We start from the raw sequence: 16,621 nt of genomic DNA, 5'->3' as shown, positions 1-16,621 counted from the left end.
AGACTTATATTGGTTGTACACAATTTATATACTTAAAAAGGATATGGATAAATTGGGAGATTGGGATTGACATATACACACTAGTATATATAAAATAGATAACTAATAAGAACCTGCTGTATAGCACAGAGAAATCTACTCAATACTCTGTAATGGCCTATATGGGAAAATAATCTAAAAAAAAAGAGTGGATATTTTAAAAAAAGGATATGGAAAAGAAAATTAAATTAATTGCAAGAGTAAACACAGAAACATGTTCCGAAGTTTTTCTACCAACCAAGGAGCATTAAGCAACATATTCAGATGATCAATTAGTCCCTTATATGAGGTGAAAGTATCTGTCTTCTTATGTTTCCAAAGGGAAAGAAAGTACATTTAAAACTGTAGTTGAGCTTGAATCCCCGCTGGTTTCCCTAGGTCATGAAAAGGAATAATTAGGGAAATCCTTATAGCTTTACCTGTAATTAAGACCTGTGCTTCATAAACGATATCTTAGAAAGTTAATAGGGTTCCATGAAGATAGAATTTTGTAGTCAAGTAAATTTGGGAAACATAACCGACTTTTACAGATTTGGAATATGTATAAGCACACTGAAGGTTCTGGGAGGTTCGTGACAGAGAGCTGTAATCCACTGTGTTTCCTAAACATGCAGGCCATTAAACGCTTCTTTCACAGAACATTCATTGACATCTTGCGGCACATGGGACATAGTTTGGGAAACGCTGAGATAGAGCTGTACCTTAAGGTACTAGGTACAAGGTACTCTCCCCAAAGGTAAGATATCTGTGTGATGCATGCCTGAGAGTCAAGGGAGATAAGAAAGAAAATAAAAAGTATGTAAGTTTGGCACTTTGAAAAATGTGCTTCAGTCAAAAAAAATTGTCTAAAAAAATTGGCTTATTATAATGGTTAAGATGGTAAATTAATGCTATGTTTTTTACCATAATAAAAAAATTGGTTTATCATATTGATAGACCTATAAAATAACATTGTTCAAAAACTAATTTTAAAAGTAGTGTTTTTCAAATAAATAAATAAATATCCAAAACAAATACTAAATTGGATGGGATGTGCAAGACAACAGGCATAAACTAGCACTGTCATGGGGAAACCTTGCTCAAAAGCATCAAAGCAATTCGTAAGCCTTTTTCTGATGGTGCAGGTGAAGCTGAATATGATCTTGTTATACAGCCAATTCTAGGCAAAGCTTTTGCAGATGTTCAATCAAATAACTATATTTCCACCTATTCACTTACACGTCAACAACAGCCGTATCATAAACCTTGGGACAAGTGCTGGGAATAAAGAGATGTTTTCCTGTCTTAAGGGGTTTGATCTTATTCTGTTATCATGTTCAGACAATTTTGGTTGCTCATAATGTAATGCTTAGAATAGAAATAAAAGGAATAAAATTCTGTAGGTACATATAAAAACATTTATTACCCACTATTGAAGTCATCTGGAAAACTGATTTTGTCTATTTTATTATTAATTTTAGGTATGTTTAAGTGTTCCAATAAAGCATACTTTATCATATCTACAATTACACAGATATAGATATATAGATATAGATATAGATCACTGTACCTTATATTTCTTTCAGCAGATCTGTTGGTTTCTGTATATGCACTTGGTTTAGGTGGACATATCTGCCTATATTTTTCAAGTTAAAGATAATGTCTGTTAGGTAAGAAAATACTTCTCTGTTAGATTTAAATTTATGAGAAAACATTTACATTCAAAGAGATGAAAGTGTGTTTGAACAATAGCACTACTGGAGATAAAGATCTTCTAAATATGTTCATGTTCATTTTATTTTAGTTGCCAGTCATCAATAAAGCATTTTTACACTTATCTCTATTAGATAATGATACAATATTTTTAAATAATAAGAATCATTTTTTGTTAGGTATTAGAGGGATTTTTTTCTCAAAGACTTATCCCATTTGAATACTATCAAGAAATATGTTTGCTCAGATAAGATGGTAAACACTTTCATATTTCCAATACACCCACCACATTGAGAAAGACCACATTGAGTTGTTAGAATTAAATTTTACAGTGCTAGGTTCTGTTACAATTTGTGATATAAGACTTTTCTCTGCTCTTTTTCTAAGTATCTGATTGGCCTACTTATACATTCTTGCTTGTTCTCAAGAAATTATATTCAACTATTTTTTTGTACTCCTGAGGACATGTGTTAATTACATAGGAAACACTTCCTTTTCATAGTCTTTCATTAAAGTCATCTTGCTGTGATTAAAGTAATCAGGGTTTTAACATGCAAGTTGTCCTCATTTTATATTTAAGATCATTTGTGGAAGAAATAAATTAGAGTAGTAAAAATGGATTAGACCAATTCCCATGAAATCTAGCTTCTTTTGAATCTGTACAAGGTCACTGCTCTAGAGTCCCGAGTTTTAGTTTAGAATTTAGGTGGTACTAACACCAACTTTTTTTAGCCCCCTAAAAATCCTATTCAAATTAAGATTTAATTGTTCAGTACTATCAAAGTAAAAGGAAAAATAATGTAAGATAGAAAGCCTGAGAAGTTATTTTTAAGAGTATAATTATAACCGTTGCACAAATTAAAAATTATAAATCTGGCCTATATTTTAATTAATTCAATGAAGAAGTATTCTCTTAACATTAAAAAAAAGTATCCTCTCCTCCCAAGGACAAAATTTCAAAGGTACTGTGAAGTTTCACTGAATAGAAATTCAGACCTGGGTTTTTAACTCGTTAGGTTGAATGCCTAAAGCTACATAGCCCTGCCACCCAATCAGCATTTTCTGGCTGAAGTTACCCTCTTAATAAAGAACAGTTCTCAAATTGTCTTACATGTTGTCAAAAGAATCACCATCAAAAAGTAAAACTACAAAAGAATCAAAGGCAGGCCATTAAGCCAATCTAATGTATTCAGTCTTCATTGAGATACCATTTTTTAAATCTCTCAATAATAATGGAAATGTGCCATGTAGGTCTTGAAAAACAGTTTGATACATTAGACTGTTTAACAGGAACACATGGGAAGATGTTCAGATCTCTGAATTTGTTTTTAAGTATTAATTATAGAGCACTGGAGATTCAAAGTAGAAAAGCAAGTCTGTCTTTTTTTCTTGGTTCGGAGACAAGTTAATTAGAACATTTTTTCAAAATTTGTGATAGTTTTGAAATAAATTACAAATGTCTCAATTAAAATAAGACTAAAGAACTACCCACTTCCTGGACATGACTACTGTTTAGTTTCTATATTGAAAGTGTACTTCCATAAGACAAGTAATGGCCATAAGTATCCAACGACAAACATAAATACACGTTTGTGTGGGCAAATAGAATTCGAAAATCTTTCCAAGTGCTTCTTCAGTGAATATGCACACAAAACATACCCACGCTTTGCACAAGACAAGTCACAATTCATTTGCTTTCATTTCCCTTGAGCTTCATTTTGCAAGAAATTCTGGAGTGCTAGGTCTTACCTGTTATCCTGCCTCAGCTGGTTAGGAGATGAAACAGAAGAACTGGGCTTTGGAGGTATTGGAGGGTGAACAGTTGGTTCCCTTTAGAACAGAAACAGCAGTTCATTTCACCATGGAAACACAGTAAATTTTAGCATGTATTCACCAAATGCATTTATTGTCTATATGGAAATATCTCATGCATCTTACAACCCCTGTGCATGAGCTACCTGAAAGGTCAGGATCTTTGGAGCTCTAAACTTTAAATAAGTCAAATTACAGGTATTTTTAAAGTTCATTTAAACAGATTTTTGGAAACCCTGTCTTCCTCAACTATAGTTTGAAACATAATGTGTTCTTGAAACAGCTTAATATTTTACTAGACTGTCTCACTCAAGTTGTGATATTTTGGGTCAGCAGCGCATAGCACAGTAAATGGTTCTTGGGCATTAACATATAAGCTTCCTTAGGAATTATGCCAACTATCAAGCTGCTACGGAAACAGCAAGAAAGGTTTTTAATTCCACAGACCTCAAGGTGAAGTTGATTTGAAGCTCTTAACTAAATCGGACTTAAATATTGTCAGCACAGGCCAGTTTGATGCTGGCAAAGCTTACATACACTGTCAGCCTAAACTTTCCAACAAAGTGCCAAGGCAGCCTCTGAGCTGGCATGATTTGATCACCCAGGAACTAGAGCAGGCAATTATGAGCATATATGGGATGGAGTCAGAACTTTACCTAGGGCACGTCACTCCCCCACCCTGAAACTCCCACTTCAGTGTTTCCCCATTATCCTCAAGATAAATTCCATAAAAGTATCCCTGTGATCTAGACTCTCTGTACCCCTCTGGCTTCTGCAGTGCCTTAGGGAGCAGGTAGGCTCTGGGGTCAGGCTGCCTGAATTGCCAGCTGTGTGACAATGGCCTAAACTGATTCCATTTCTTCATTTGTAATAACTCTTCCAATAGGATTGTTGGGGTGTTGTCAGGACTGAATGAAATCATGATTTTATTTAACACATTTATTGGTAGCTTTCTATGCACACGGCACTCTATAAAGTGGATAATTCCCCTGTTCTCAAAAGGCTTTCAATACACAAATAAATACATGACAGATGAAGAAAAGTACTAAGAAGAAAATAAAACAGAGTAAGAGAATATAGAGTGATGGTGTGGGAATACCTGTCTGTGAGGTGAAATTTGAGCCAAGACCTGAAGGAAGTGATAAAATGAGCCATGAGGATATCGGAGGAAGAGCATATAAATATAGGCATCATCAGGTTAGAGATGGCATCTAACCCTTGAAAGTGGATGAGATCACCAAGGAAGTCAGTGCAGGTAGAGACGAAAAGAGGGCCAAGCATTGACCCCTGACCCCTGCAGTGTCCAGACGTCAAGAATAGGAGAAGGAAACAGTAAAAGAGTCTGAAAAGAAGTAGCCAAGGAGAAAAGGAGGGAAATATGAGGGTGTGGTTCTGGGAAGTCAAGTGAGACAAGTGTTTCAAGAAGCATTTGATCTGTCAAGTTGCATTTGGCCATGCCAAATGCTACGGACAGAGCAAATAAAACAAGAGTGGGGAGTTACCATGGTGTTGGCAATATGGTGGTCATTGTTAACCCTGATAAGAGCAGTTTTGATGGAGCAGTGGTGAAAAACCTTCTAGGAGTGGATTTAAGGCAACATGGGAGGCAGAGGCATTGATGTAGATACTTCTTTTGAGGCATTTTGCAGTGAAGAGGGAAGAGAAAAATGGGAAGCTACCTGAAGGTTGATAGGTCAAGGAAGGTTACTAGAGTATGTAGATATGTTGATGGGAATGATCCAGTTAAGACAGTAAATTTGATGGTACAGGAGAGTGAGCAGAAAATTGCTAGACTTGGGAAACCAGGAGACCTAGGGCACAAGGGGGGAGGTTGGTCTCGGATGAAAGCACAGAGAGCTCACTCATTTGATCCTCACTTCAATCCCAGAGATAAGTATTCTGCTTCTTCCTATTTTACAGATGAAAAGACTGAGGCACAGAAAGTGAAAATAAATAACCCATGATGATACAGCTGGTAAGGGGCAGAGTGAGAAATCCAAACCAGGAAGTCTAGCTCCATAAGCCCTCCCCCAGTGGTGCTGCCTTTCAAGGACTCTTTGGGCAACACCAATGGCTTAGTTGAGGTTAAGGCTCATGGAATTAAAATAAGGCTAGTAGCCATTGTTTTCTTTTGCCATGTTCAGCTGCTTTAGGAGCAGGAACGGACTAAACAGAGAGTTGGATTTAACGAAGTTTCTAGTTCAGCCAAGAAAGTGGAACAAAGAATGATGACAAGGGAAGGGGTACGCAAGGAAGTGATTACAGTGAGGGACCGTGGGATCTGAGACGGACATGGAGGGCACTGAGGGTATGAGGGGAGAGGAGCTGTGAAAAGATGGTAGAATCAATGGATCGGTGGTTGTGGTGGGGCTGGAGAACTGGAATTAGAGGACTAGAGGGACTGAGCTGGATAGAGTAGATAAAGTGAGTAGACAGAAAATGGAAGCCAGAAAGGGAAAGCTTTGAAATTGAAGTTCTGTAGTGTGTGTGGTTACTTACAAGGGCAAGATCTACGGGGGGCTGGGGTAGGGCAATGGACAAGATCATTGGAGAGAAGATCAAGAAAGTGAAAGGCCAGGATGGGGAAGGATCCACTACATGGATTTGGAAATCACCAGGCATTATGACAGGAGGGGTGTTTGCGGGAGATGATGAACCCAGGGCCAAAGTCTCCACAGAGTGAGGGTGAGTGGCTCAGAGACCTTTGGATGACTCCAGTGAGGAACAGAAGCTCATGATGGTATGGCTTCAAAGAGGATGAGGAGTTTTAGGGAGGAGGGAGTTAAAATTGATAGGAAGTAGCAATATGGAGCAAACAGGATCCCGCCTCTTCCTCCAGACCCTGTGATACATGGGATTAGAAGAAAAGCAGCCCTCACTGAGAGACGAGCCTGAAGAGGAGCGAGTTTTGATGATACTGGATGATGCATCCAGGAAGGTTCAGTGGACGGGTTCGAGGGGTTGGGATGCTGTTAGGTTGGGTCATGTTCAGCGATGCACAGAGATCTGTGGGGATGGTCCAGGTGACAAGAAATGATCTGATCGGGGTTCCCATGGGGATCCATGGCCACAGGGATGGGGGACATGAAGGAATTAGTCCTGAAGCTTTCTGGCAGTGTGGTAGTGAGTTCCTGGGTGATGGGCAGTGGAGAAGCAGACACAGAGCCTGGTGGGTTTTCTGGTTCTTGTGTTGATGGTGGCTTTGAAGCCAGCAGGAGGGCATGCAAAGCATTAGAGCACCTCCTGGCTCAGTTTAAGTGCTATGGCTGTTGTGCTCATCCCATACAAACCCAGCGCTGCAGCTGGGCCAAACCACTTGCACTTCCTAAACCCATCTCACCACAACAGCACATTCTCTCTTCTCTCGGGCATACCTCCTTCTCTCTTTCACCTGGATACTCGCCTTACCCTTCAGACTCTATCTTGGGGATTACTGTCTGTAGTGGTACCCAATGCTGTGGTGAATGCACTTCTATGTCTTCCCATAGCACACCTTCTTCACAACCCATACCATGCTGTTCTGAATTACACAGAATTTTTTTGTTTCCACCCTGGCTGCACTGAAAGCCCTAAAAGGATAGTTGTATCCCAAGTACTAGGATTATATATGATGTTGGTGCCCAAGAAAGATGTGTTGCATGGTGGAGGGATTGGCTGAAATCCTATTTGGTAAGGAGGAAAATGGGTACTGAAGAGCAGCCTAAAACTTTTAAAATCTGTTCAAGTTTAGCTGTCCCATAGAAGTCCATTGTCCATTGTTGATTCCACTACCTAATACCTAGTAGATGCTGGGCACTCAGATGAGCTATTGAGTAACATGATATGCCTGGAAAAAAATAATTTACAGGAAAATAGTCGCCCCATTCTAACCTAATGTTAGATTTTACAATTAGATGTTATTTTATTTATATTGATTACCATCATCTTCCCTTCGCAAAACATATCCCTGCGTTGGGAATAATGTAATGTCACTCAAGTGATAATGTGTGTTTCATGTATCTGTGTTGATTAGCTGATTATATGCTTCTCTTCCAGGGATAGAGGAAAGGGTAAGAAGGTGGTCAGTCCCAGCTATTAATGACAAGGCACTGGATATCTGAAAACAGGCAGGAGAGCAGTAACAAGAAGGAAGGGAGGATTACAAAAAAGGAGACAAGGGATGGTGCCCAACTTTGCTTATGCCAGAATCACACTGATAAAAAGCTAAATTTCTTCCATGTAAAGTGGTTAAGCCCTCAAAGAGGTGGGTAAATATTGACTGGGTGTGTCTGAGAGTCAAAGGTGAGTAGAGAAGAAGATCTGGGTGCACAGGAAAGAGATGGCTTGGGGAAAGAAAAGGTAGGTGTGCAGTTGTGAAGGCTAGGAAAAGCAGAGGAGCGTATTTATTTCTGAGGGTGATGCATTTACATGCCTGTTGGCCTGGGCCAGGGCAAGTCCACACTGAGGGCAATTCACCTCAAAGGAGCTTTCATTTGCATCCCTGCAGTGACAGCCACAGATGACAGAACCCCGGCCCTGGGGACAATGAGAGGAGTCATTCATGCCGTGCCAGGAGCTCGAGGCCATGCCAAGCAGGGGCATTAGAATGTGAGAGTGAGGCAGGAAGCTGTGGCCCGGAATGTTTTAAAGAGACAAAAATGAGAGACATTCATGTGGAATGATCCTGTTTGAACACCACTTTGAGACACACTGTTTAAGCTTGGATGAGTCGACCCTGGTTCTCCCCTCTGTCTTTCCCTCAACCCCATAAGACATTTGCAGGGTCAATGACACCACACTAGTGGCTATAATTGTAAAGAATAATTTTCAGGAATCAAAAGGCAGCTTTCCCCAGCAACATGTGAAAACTTGCAGATTGTAGCCCAAAGGCCAGAGCTAATAGAAATAACACTGTCAACTTGTTCATATTTCCTCATTTCAATATGCTGCTGCAAAGATCACTTTTTTGCATTACGGCTTTTTTGGAAAACATGCTTGGCTCTGTGACTTCTGTTCCAGACCTACTTTGAGAAGAACATTTCTATTACTCAGCACAGGTCAAGGTTGAAAGAATAATTGACTCTAAGAGTTGATGGTAAGTTTTCTTTTCACTTTCCATTATGCTTAGCTTTTGTGTCCCACAAATAGAATTTTTATTCCAACAATGGCAAAGGAGAGGGAAATTATATTTTTTGAGTAACATGCCAACTTGACCAAGTTCTCACATACTTTATTTTATTCAATGCACACATCTATCCTGTGGAGTGTATATGGTTTTTTTTTTTCACTGAGTCTAAAAAAAGGTGAGTAATTTGCCCTGGATCACACTGTTAGTGACTCAGCCAAGGTTTTAACCTAGTCTTTCTCATGTCAAATCCCATGCTTTTTCCTCTATTACACTGTATCAAACCAATACTCTTCCAGGTATGACCAGTGAAAAATCTAAGAACAATAGGTTGTCCTGCATTATTTCCTTGCCCAAGAAAGCATCAGTTCAAAAAGCACTTATTCCACAACTGCCCTAGTTATAATGTTAGGACACATAACAATGTATGAGGCAAAGTTGGGCTTTCAAAGACTAGAAAAGGTGTGGTGTGGTCCATGGTCTCAAAGAGCTTACAGAATGCAAGGCATTCTAAAGATTCAAAAGAATCTTTAGATTCTTCGCTCAAAAGAATGATTGCTGTAACAATGTCTTACTTTCAGTGGCCAAGGACCATTTCAATGAGCCGCACCACAACAATGGAGCATGCACTGGACTAAAATTCCAGAGACCTAGGTTTTAGACTAGTTTTGCCACTAACTTTGATTTGATCCTGGAAAGAACACTGATCCTCTCTGAAGAATCTGCTTCTTCATTTACAAAAGGATGAGACTGGTCCAGATCTGTGGCTGGTAAACCACTGCATGACCATGGGAAGGCAGAGTGATTGCAAGGAATCCTCAGTTCCACAGAGCCCTGAGGACTTGCTATGGATTAAGTACCTTGAACATTCATATACTGCGCTTTCTAAATGTGTGTAGATTCAGTTGTGGTTAATAAAATGTAAATTAGTATAATATAGGTTGGATCTATAAGAGCTCAAACTTTAGCTGCCAATAGACACAGAGGGACAGAAATTTTCAAGTATTGCAGAATTCATAGCAGCACATTCTGAATTAGCTTTCTCCTCATTCTATTCAAACAAGACTTTTCAAAAATAATAAACCTTGACTCAGGTTAATGTTCTACTTACTTTGAATGTCTATAATGTGTATTCTAGGGATTCAGATAAGATTTTTAAATCACTATACTTTGACATTTTACAGAGAGTATTAGACTCCTAATTTTTACACGACAGATTCTAGTTAATACAAGAAGGTTTTTGTTGAGATAGAGATAAATATATAGTATGATTTAATTTAGGGTGACAGCAAACTTTGTAGAAGGTTTGGTACCAACAGAGTTAAAAATGTTGCAGCATAATTAGAAAGGCTACATTTTACCGTTTATAGCTACAGACAGAAAAATATAATTGTAGTGCAAGGTTGCCATGGCAACCCACTTCTCAATCAGGATTTTTTTTCCTCCTTCAAATCTACCAATCAGCTACGTGGAAGTGAAAACCACTGAAAGAGAAGAGGTTGAAACAAATATGGATGGGAAATTATGTAGCAAGCATTTAACAATATGATAATTTCCTATGTGTGTTTCCACTATTTTAATTTTATCACATATTATATAGTTTCTTTTCTGTCTTTGGAAATGACTGCAGAAAAAAACACATTGGTTTTTTGGTGGTGGTGATGGCTTCACTATTGCTCCTGAATCACTAGAATGGGTAACATCATAAACATTCATATTGTCTGTTAAACAACTGCCTAAACTGGGCTTCAGTGCATTTCTTAAATGAGCTTCATATGCCATTTAAGCACTGCATCTCTAAGTCACCTAAATACAGAATCAGAAGCACTTGAATTTACCATGAACAGAATACCAATATTGAAAGGTGGGTTCTGAAATCAGAAGTAACTTTAATATCAACTTCCTAGAAATGCTGTGTCTATATTTTATTGTGATTTGACTGAGCATCTCTCATGAATGGCACCTATCATCCACGCCATTGGCTCAAGCCCTGGCAAATGCTATCAATCTTTTGAAAGACTCAAAGATGAGAAAAAGTTTAAGAACTTGAAAAATTAAGACACACTCTAGTGCTTGCTGACAAACTGCTTTGTGTCAGGCTTTCTGATAAATCTTAAAATGATAAAAGTGGGAAAGGAAAAACTTTCACTGGCTCTGACCTTCTAAATTTCTGTACTGATGACATGTATATTTTCTTTTATACATATTTCAGAATCTTTAGTACACAGAGCTCAAATTACATGAAAGCAAAGCACTAACTCTTAAAATAGAAGCAATCTTCTGAAAAGGTACCTAAGCTTATCACAAATTACAAATATCTACCCATAATGTCTTACACAAAAAGGCATTTTTCTACATGGCATTGAATTTGTAATTACTGGATTTACTGCTATCACTAAACATAACTGATAATGGATGAGTGCAGAGAATGCCTCTTAGATAGGAATCCCATAGTTCTACACACATGAATAGACGCAAGCATGTGTGAGCTCGCATGCGCACACATGCTCAGAGCCCATGCTCTCTGGCATTAGAACCTTTGTTCCTCCTCTCCTTTCTGCTTGGAATGGCTCCATCCCCACCTCGCCTCTGCACCTGGCTTACTCTTATTTCATTCTTTAAGGTTTACCTCAGGCATGTCCTCTTTTGACCCCACTGTACCCCAAACACATCCTCTATTGCCTCCCTCTCCATGCTCCATATTCTGTGGCTATGTCAATCTCAGTGTTTATCACCCCCCAGGACCCGCTCTCAGTCAGGGCCTGCCTTCATGTGTGGCACTCCTGTCTCAAAGTGACTCCCTGACAGACTTCGAGTTTCTTGAAATAGGGACTGGATCTTACTCATTTTTGTATTCCTGGCCTCTAGCAAAGTCCTTTGCTAGCACATAGTCAGAGCTCAACAAACGTTTTGGAAAGAGAGAGAAAGAGGGATGTTTAAACAGTCATCATATCTTAAACACAGAGAATAAAGCCTAATGACAAAGAGACAATAACGGGTCGAGGGAAACTCCTTATCTTGTAAATACTAAGATGTATTGGGCTTCCCTGGTGGTGCAGTGGTTAAGAATCCGCCTGCCAATGCAGGGGACACAGGTTTGAGCCCTGGTCCCGGAAGATCCCACATGCCGCGGAACAACTAAGCCCGTGCAACACAACTACTGGAGGCCATGCACCTAGAGCCCGTGCTCTGCAACAAAAGTAGCCACCGCAATGAGAAGCCCGCGCACTGCAACGAAGAGTAGCCCCCGCTCACTGCAACAGAGAGTAGCCCCCGCTCTCCACAACTAGAGAAAGCCCGCGCGCAGCAACGAAGACCCAACACAGCCAAAAATAAATAAATAGATTTTTAAAAAAGAACCTATTAAAGATGTATTAAAATTAATCAATCAATATGTACTTATTGATAAATTACTATGGGTAAATTTATTGATGAGTCAAAGGGTTATAAGATGATGCCATCTAGCTGATGAGTATGCCTGCAAAAAGTAATGTTTCAAGGTAATGCACGATTAATTGCCAAGTGAGGGTTGCAGACAATAAACTAACTTTCTGAGTTCAAAGGATTAAAAACAACCTTTTGGCCTAAGAAAGCTGTGTGGAGGAATTAAGATTCAGACCAGACTCTGAAGGATGGGCTGGTTTTGGATGGTACAATGCACCCACCTCCTCTACCTTCACCCTGCCTACCTCTCATCACACCTCACCTTAACCACGTAATTGCACTAGTTATCTTCCGGTTTCTCCTCTACCATTGGATGTGTAGAAACATCATGCTTCAACTTTCATTTTCTTCTCATTTAGTATTTTCTCCATAGGTAACCTCTCTTTGAATATACTACATTTAAAATCTTTGGAATCATTTCCAAATCTGGATCTCAGGCACCAACCTCTCACCTAAACACCTCTCCCGTTTTTCACTGCTTGGAAATTAACCTCCACAAATACATCCTTTCAGTATCCCAGACCACTTGCTCAAACCAATGCACATTCAGCTTCTTACGACCAATTGTGTACTCCCAATTCTGCTCCCATTTCTTCCTATCTCGGTTGGTGGCATCATTATGCTTAAAATCACCCTGGGCTTGAAAACCTGGCATTGTGTAACTCCTCTGCTTCCCCCAAATCCCACACCTCTTTCAGGATCTTTCCCCTGAATCCTCTGTTAGAAGCTCTCCCTACCACATCAGAGCTCCCAGAAAATGTGGATGCTTTTCTCATGATCACATAGCTGATGTTGTGTTATGGTTACCTGTGCATCCATATTATCAACTTTTGGAGCTATAAAATCCTCCAAGCTGCTGCTGCCCTTCAGAGTTCTCTGACCCAGGAACTGCCCACCATGCTGCTGAGCGTTGACACCTAGACATGTAGGCTCCCTCTGTGATCCTTCTCTCTCTCAGGAGTTCCTTTGCCCTCCTCCCCTTTTGGGTTATGGCCCCTGTGCTGTTATCTTTGGAAGGTTTCATGCTGGGAATGACTCCCTCTCCATGCAAACCTGTCAAAGCACTTAGTTTGCTACTGCCCACCCCGCAGTGGTCATACCTTTTTCTTTGATGAGCACCGTGAAGTCCCTGGAATTCACTACAATGACTATTGAATAAGGGGAGCAAGGGAGACAGTTTTGGTGTTTTAAGTGTGGATGATTGAATGTTTATTTTGTTTTGACACAAGAAAATAATTTTATTTTAAAAGGTAGCATATAATACCTCCCAAAGAGTGGATATGTCATTGTGTATGGTTGTGAGGATGAGATTCTCTGAGGGTAGCCTGGGACAGCAAAAGACAACTAAACTACCAGGCATAAGTAATTAATAAGAATTTAGGGGGTGGGGGTTAGAGGGGAGAGACGAAGAAAGGAAAGTGAAAAAGAGAAAAAGAGAGATGGAAGAAAGAAGAAGGGGGGCTGCTGAGCAAAATAGCAACAGGGTCAGGCTTGTAGAGAAATGTCAACCAATGAGAAATGGTCAATTACAGGAGTGGCCAAAGAACTTACAAACAGGAATTTCTAAAACTACATTTTACATCGTTTGGTCTGGGCTTTTACAATGTGTTGCTACTCCCAACATCCCATATCTTTATTTAAACATTAATGCAAATGGTATTTGGACAAATCAAGGAAAAGAAGCTGCCATCCTCAATGTCTGAGTTAATGTGGAGAAAAAAGAACAGAACAGAGATCAGTCAGAAGTGCCAATTTGAAGAGAGATCGGATCAAAACATGGCCCCAAGAACATAGTGCCCTGGATGGGGGAGAAGACAGCATACCGGGCAGAGGAAACCTTATATGCTAAGGGGCTGTAGAAGGTGGAAGTATAGCACATTTAACACAGATTAAGTGACTGGAACAGAGGGCAAGGGGGAATGACGAGGGATGGAAGGGAAGTAAGGACAGGCAGTTAATGCTAAGGATTTGGGTCTTTTTCTAAGAACAATGAAGAGTCATATTTTTATTTAGGAGGGTGATATGCTCCAATTATCCTTCTAAAAATATCAGTCTGGCAACTGTGTAGGCAAGAGATCAGGGGAGTGGATATCAGGGTGAATAAAGGGAGAATATTTAGGTAGCTATTGTTGTAGTTCAGGGTAGATATGATGATATAAATGGAGAGAGGTATGTAGATTCAAGAGGCATTTGGGAGGTAACTTGACAGGATTTGCTGATGGATTGGATATTGGTGGTTAAGGAGAGAAAGGTATAAAAAAGACTTCAAGATTTCAAGGACATCAATTGACTGAAGGATAGTGTTATTGAGATAGAGGACAAGGTTAGTGAGGAGAATTATGAATTTCATTTTGAACCTGTTGAGTCTGCAATACTTTTGGGATATTTAAGTGAAGGTGTCAAGTAGGCAGTTGACTAACCAAAGGTAACTCAGAGACAAGGTGTGGAGTGGATATAAACGAAGGAGTCAGGAGCATACAAGTGGCCGCTGAAGCCATGGGCATGGATGATGTGTCAAAAGGCAGAGCACTGAACAAGAAGAGAAGAGGGATATTAAGTCTTTAGGAACATCAACATTTAAGGGCTTGGTAGAGGATGGTGAGGTAGCAAAGGCAGCTGAGATAGAATGGCTAGAGAAATATAGGCACACCTCAGAGATATTGTGGGTTCAATTTCAGATCACTTCAATAAAGTGAATATCACAATAAAGCAAGTCACAACTAGTTTTTTGATTTCCCAACACATATCAAAGGTATGTTTACACTACACTGTAGTCTATTAAGTGTGCAATAGCATTATGTCTAAAAAAATGATGTACACACCTTAATTAAAAATACTGTATTGCTAAAAAATGCTAACCATCGTCTGAGCTTTCAGCATGTCACAATCTTTTTGTAACATCAACATCAAAGGTCATTGATCATGGATCACCATAATAAATACAATAATAACAAAAAAGTTTGAAATATTGTGAGAATTATCAAAATGTGACACAGAGACGTGAAGTGAGCAAATGCTTTTGGAAAAACGGCTCTAATGCACAGGGTCCCCACAAAACTTCAATTTGTAAAAAACACAGTATCTGCAAAGCACAATAAAGCAAAGTGAAATTAAACAAGGTATGCCTGTAAACAACAACAACAACAAACAACAACAAACAACCCGGGAGTGTGTTGGGGTTTGTGGGAGAAGGATGGTTTCAGAAGACAATGAGAGACAAGATTTTTAAAGGCATGAATAGCCAGTGGCACCTTTTGAAAGGTCAGTTAGTCATAGGGACGGATATGTCAACAAGAATGTATCAGCAAGGTCATTAGTGACCTTGGGAAGAGTTGTTTCCATGAACTAATGGTAGGAACCAGAAAATGAAGGTGGCCAGTGTCATCAACTCTTCTGAGAAATTTGACTGTGATGGAGAGACAGGGTGCCAGTTAAACAGATTTATGAGATTAGGTTATTAATTTTTAGAGGCTGTTTTTTAAGATGAAAGGGATTTGAACATGGAAGAGGGGGGGAAACAGTGAAGCAGGGGTTTGATCATATAGGTAGGAGAGACAAATCAATGTAATGAGGAACAAAAATTATAACGCTAAAGCTTGATTCAGCCCTGATTAAAATGAAAAGAAATTACAGGTGCTGATGGTATTTGAAAAGATGATTTCAGAGGAAATAATCTTGTTGACACAGGTTGGTCATTCAAAACACTATGTTGGTGCTTTCCCTTCTCAATAAGAGAAGGAAGAGAAGATCAGAGAACATTTACATCCAATGACCAAGGTGCATGAAATCAGCTAGAAAAAGTTTTATTTAAGCTCAGAACTTTACCTGCTATGTCTTACTATCATGAATTACAGCTTCTCTCTTTAATCTTGTTTTATCAAAAAGGGAGCAAGAGGCTTTCAAAGATATTTGACTTTTAACTCCAAAATTTTGTTTGATCTCCCAGATCTTAACCCTCTTATTGCAAGACTAATGTATTTCATACATAAAATGATACTTGTTTTAAGAAATTGCTTTTTTTCGTGGGGTGGGATAAATTAGGAGATTGGGATTGACATATATACACTAATACATATAAAATAGATAACTAATAAAAAAATCCAATTTAAAAATGTGAAAAAAAAATCTTAACCACAATTATTTTCATTTTTATAAATCCCTCTATCTTTTGTCCCAAGCTTCCATATTTTTATATTACTGTATTTGTGATATGTATTTAATTTTAATTCTGTTTTTTCTTTTTAAAATTATAACATCATAATTTCCCAAGTTTTTATGTAGTTTGTATAATATAATTTCATAATACTTATTTTGACCTTCTTATAATTCAATTATGTTTCCTGCCCAACCTTTCTAGTAGTGAATTTTATAAGTTTACTATCAACTCAGTGAAGTAAAAATTCATTTTATTTGTTGCTCAATCTTTAAAAAAATATTGCTTTTTTTCTTCTTTAGCTATAAGATATGGTTATTTTAGAAAATTAAATACGCTCATTTAATCTCTAGTTGAACTCACCAACCTTATGTTAA

At 38.8% G+C, this 16,621-nt stretch overlaps 1 protein-coding gene across 1 annotated transcript in view; it reads right to left on the bottom strand.

Moving 5' to 3' along the window:
* The window catches only part of SCEL (sciellin), a 189,926-nt gene that overhangs the window by 84,356 nt on the left and 88,949 nt on the right, over positions 1 to 16,621 (bottom strand). The window contains exons 9-11 of the mRNA XM_082365780.1: positions 10,105 to 10,131; positions 3,481 to 3,561; positions 1,589 to 1,654 (exon numbers count right to left, since the gene is read on the bottom strand). Of these exons, the coding sequence (XP_082221906.1) occupies positions 1,589 to 1,654; positions 3,481 to 3,561; positions 10,105 to 10,131 (174 nt within the window). The remainder of the gene's footprint in view (positions 1 to 1,588; positions 1,655 to 3,480; positions 3,562 to 10,104; positions 10,132 to 16,621) is intronic.

Source organism: Balaenoptera borealis (genome assembly GCF_965194805.1).
Source record: "Balaenoptera borealis genome assembly, chromosome: 18".
Taxonomy (NCBI): domain Eukaryota; kingdom Metazoa; phylum Chordata; class Mammalia; order Artiodactyla; family Balaenopteridae; genus Balaenoptera; species Balaenoptera borealis.
Note: the sequence above shows the minus strand (reverse complement) of the source record. Positions and strands in the feature narration are given on the sequence as shown.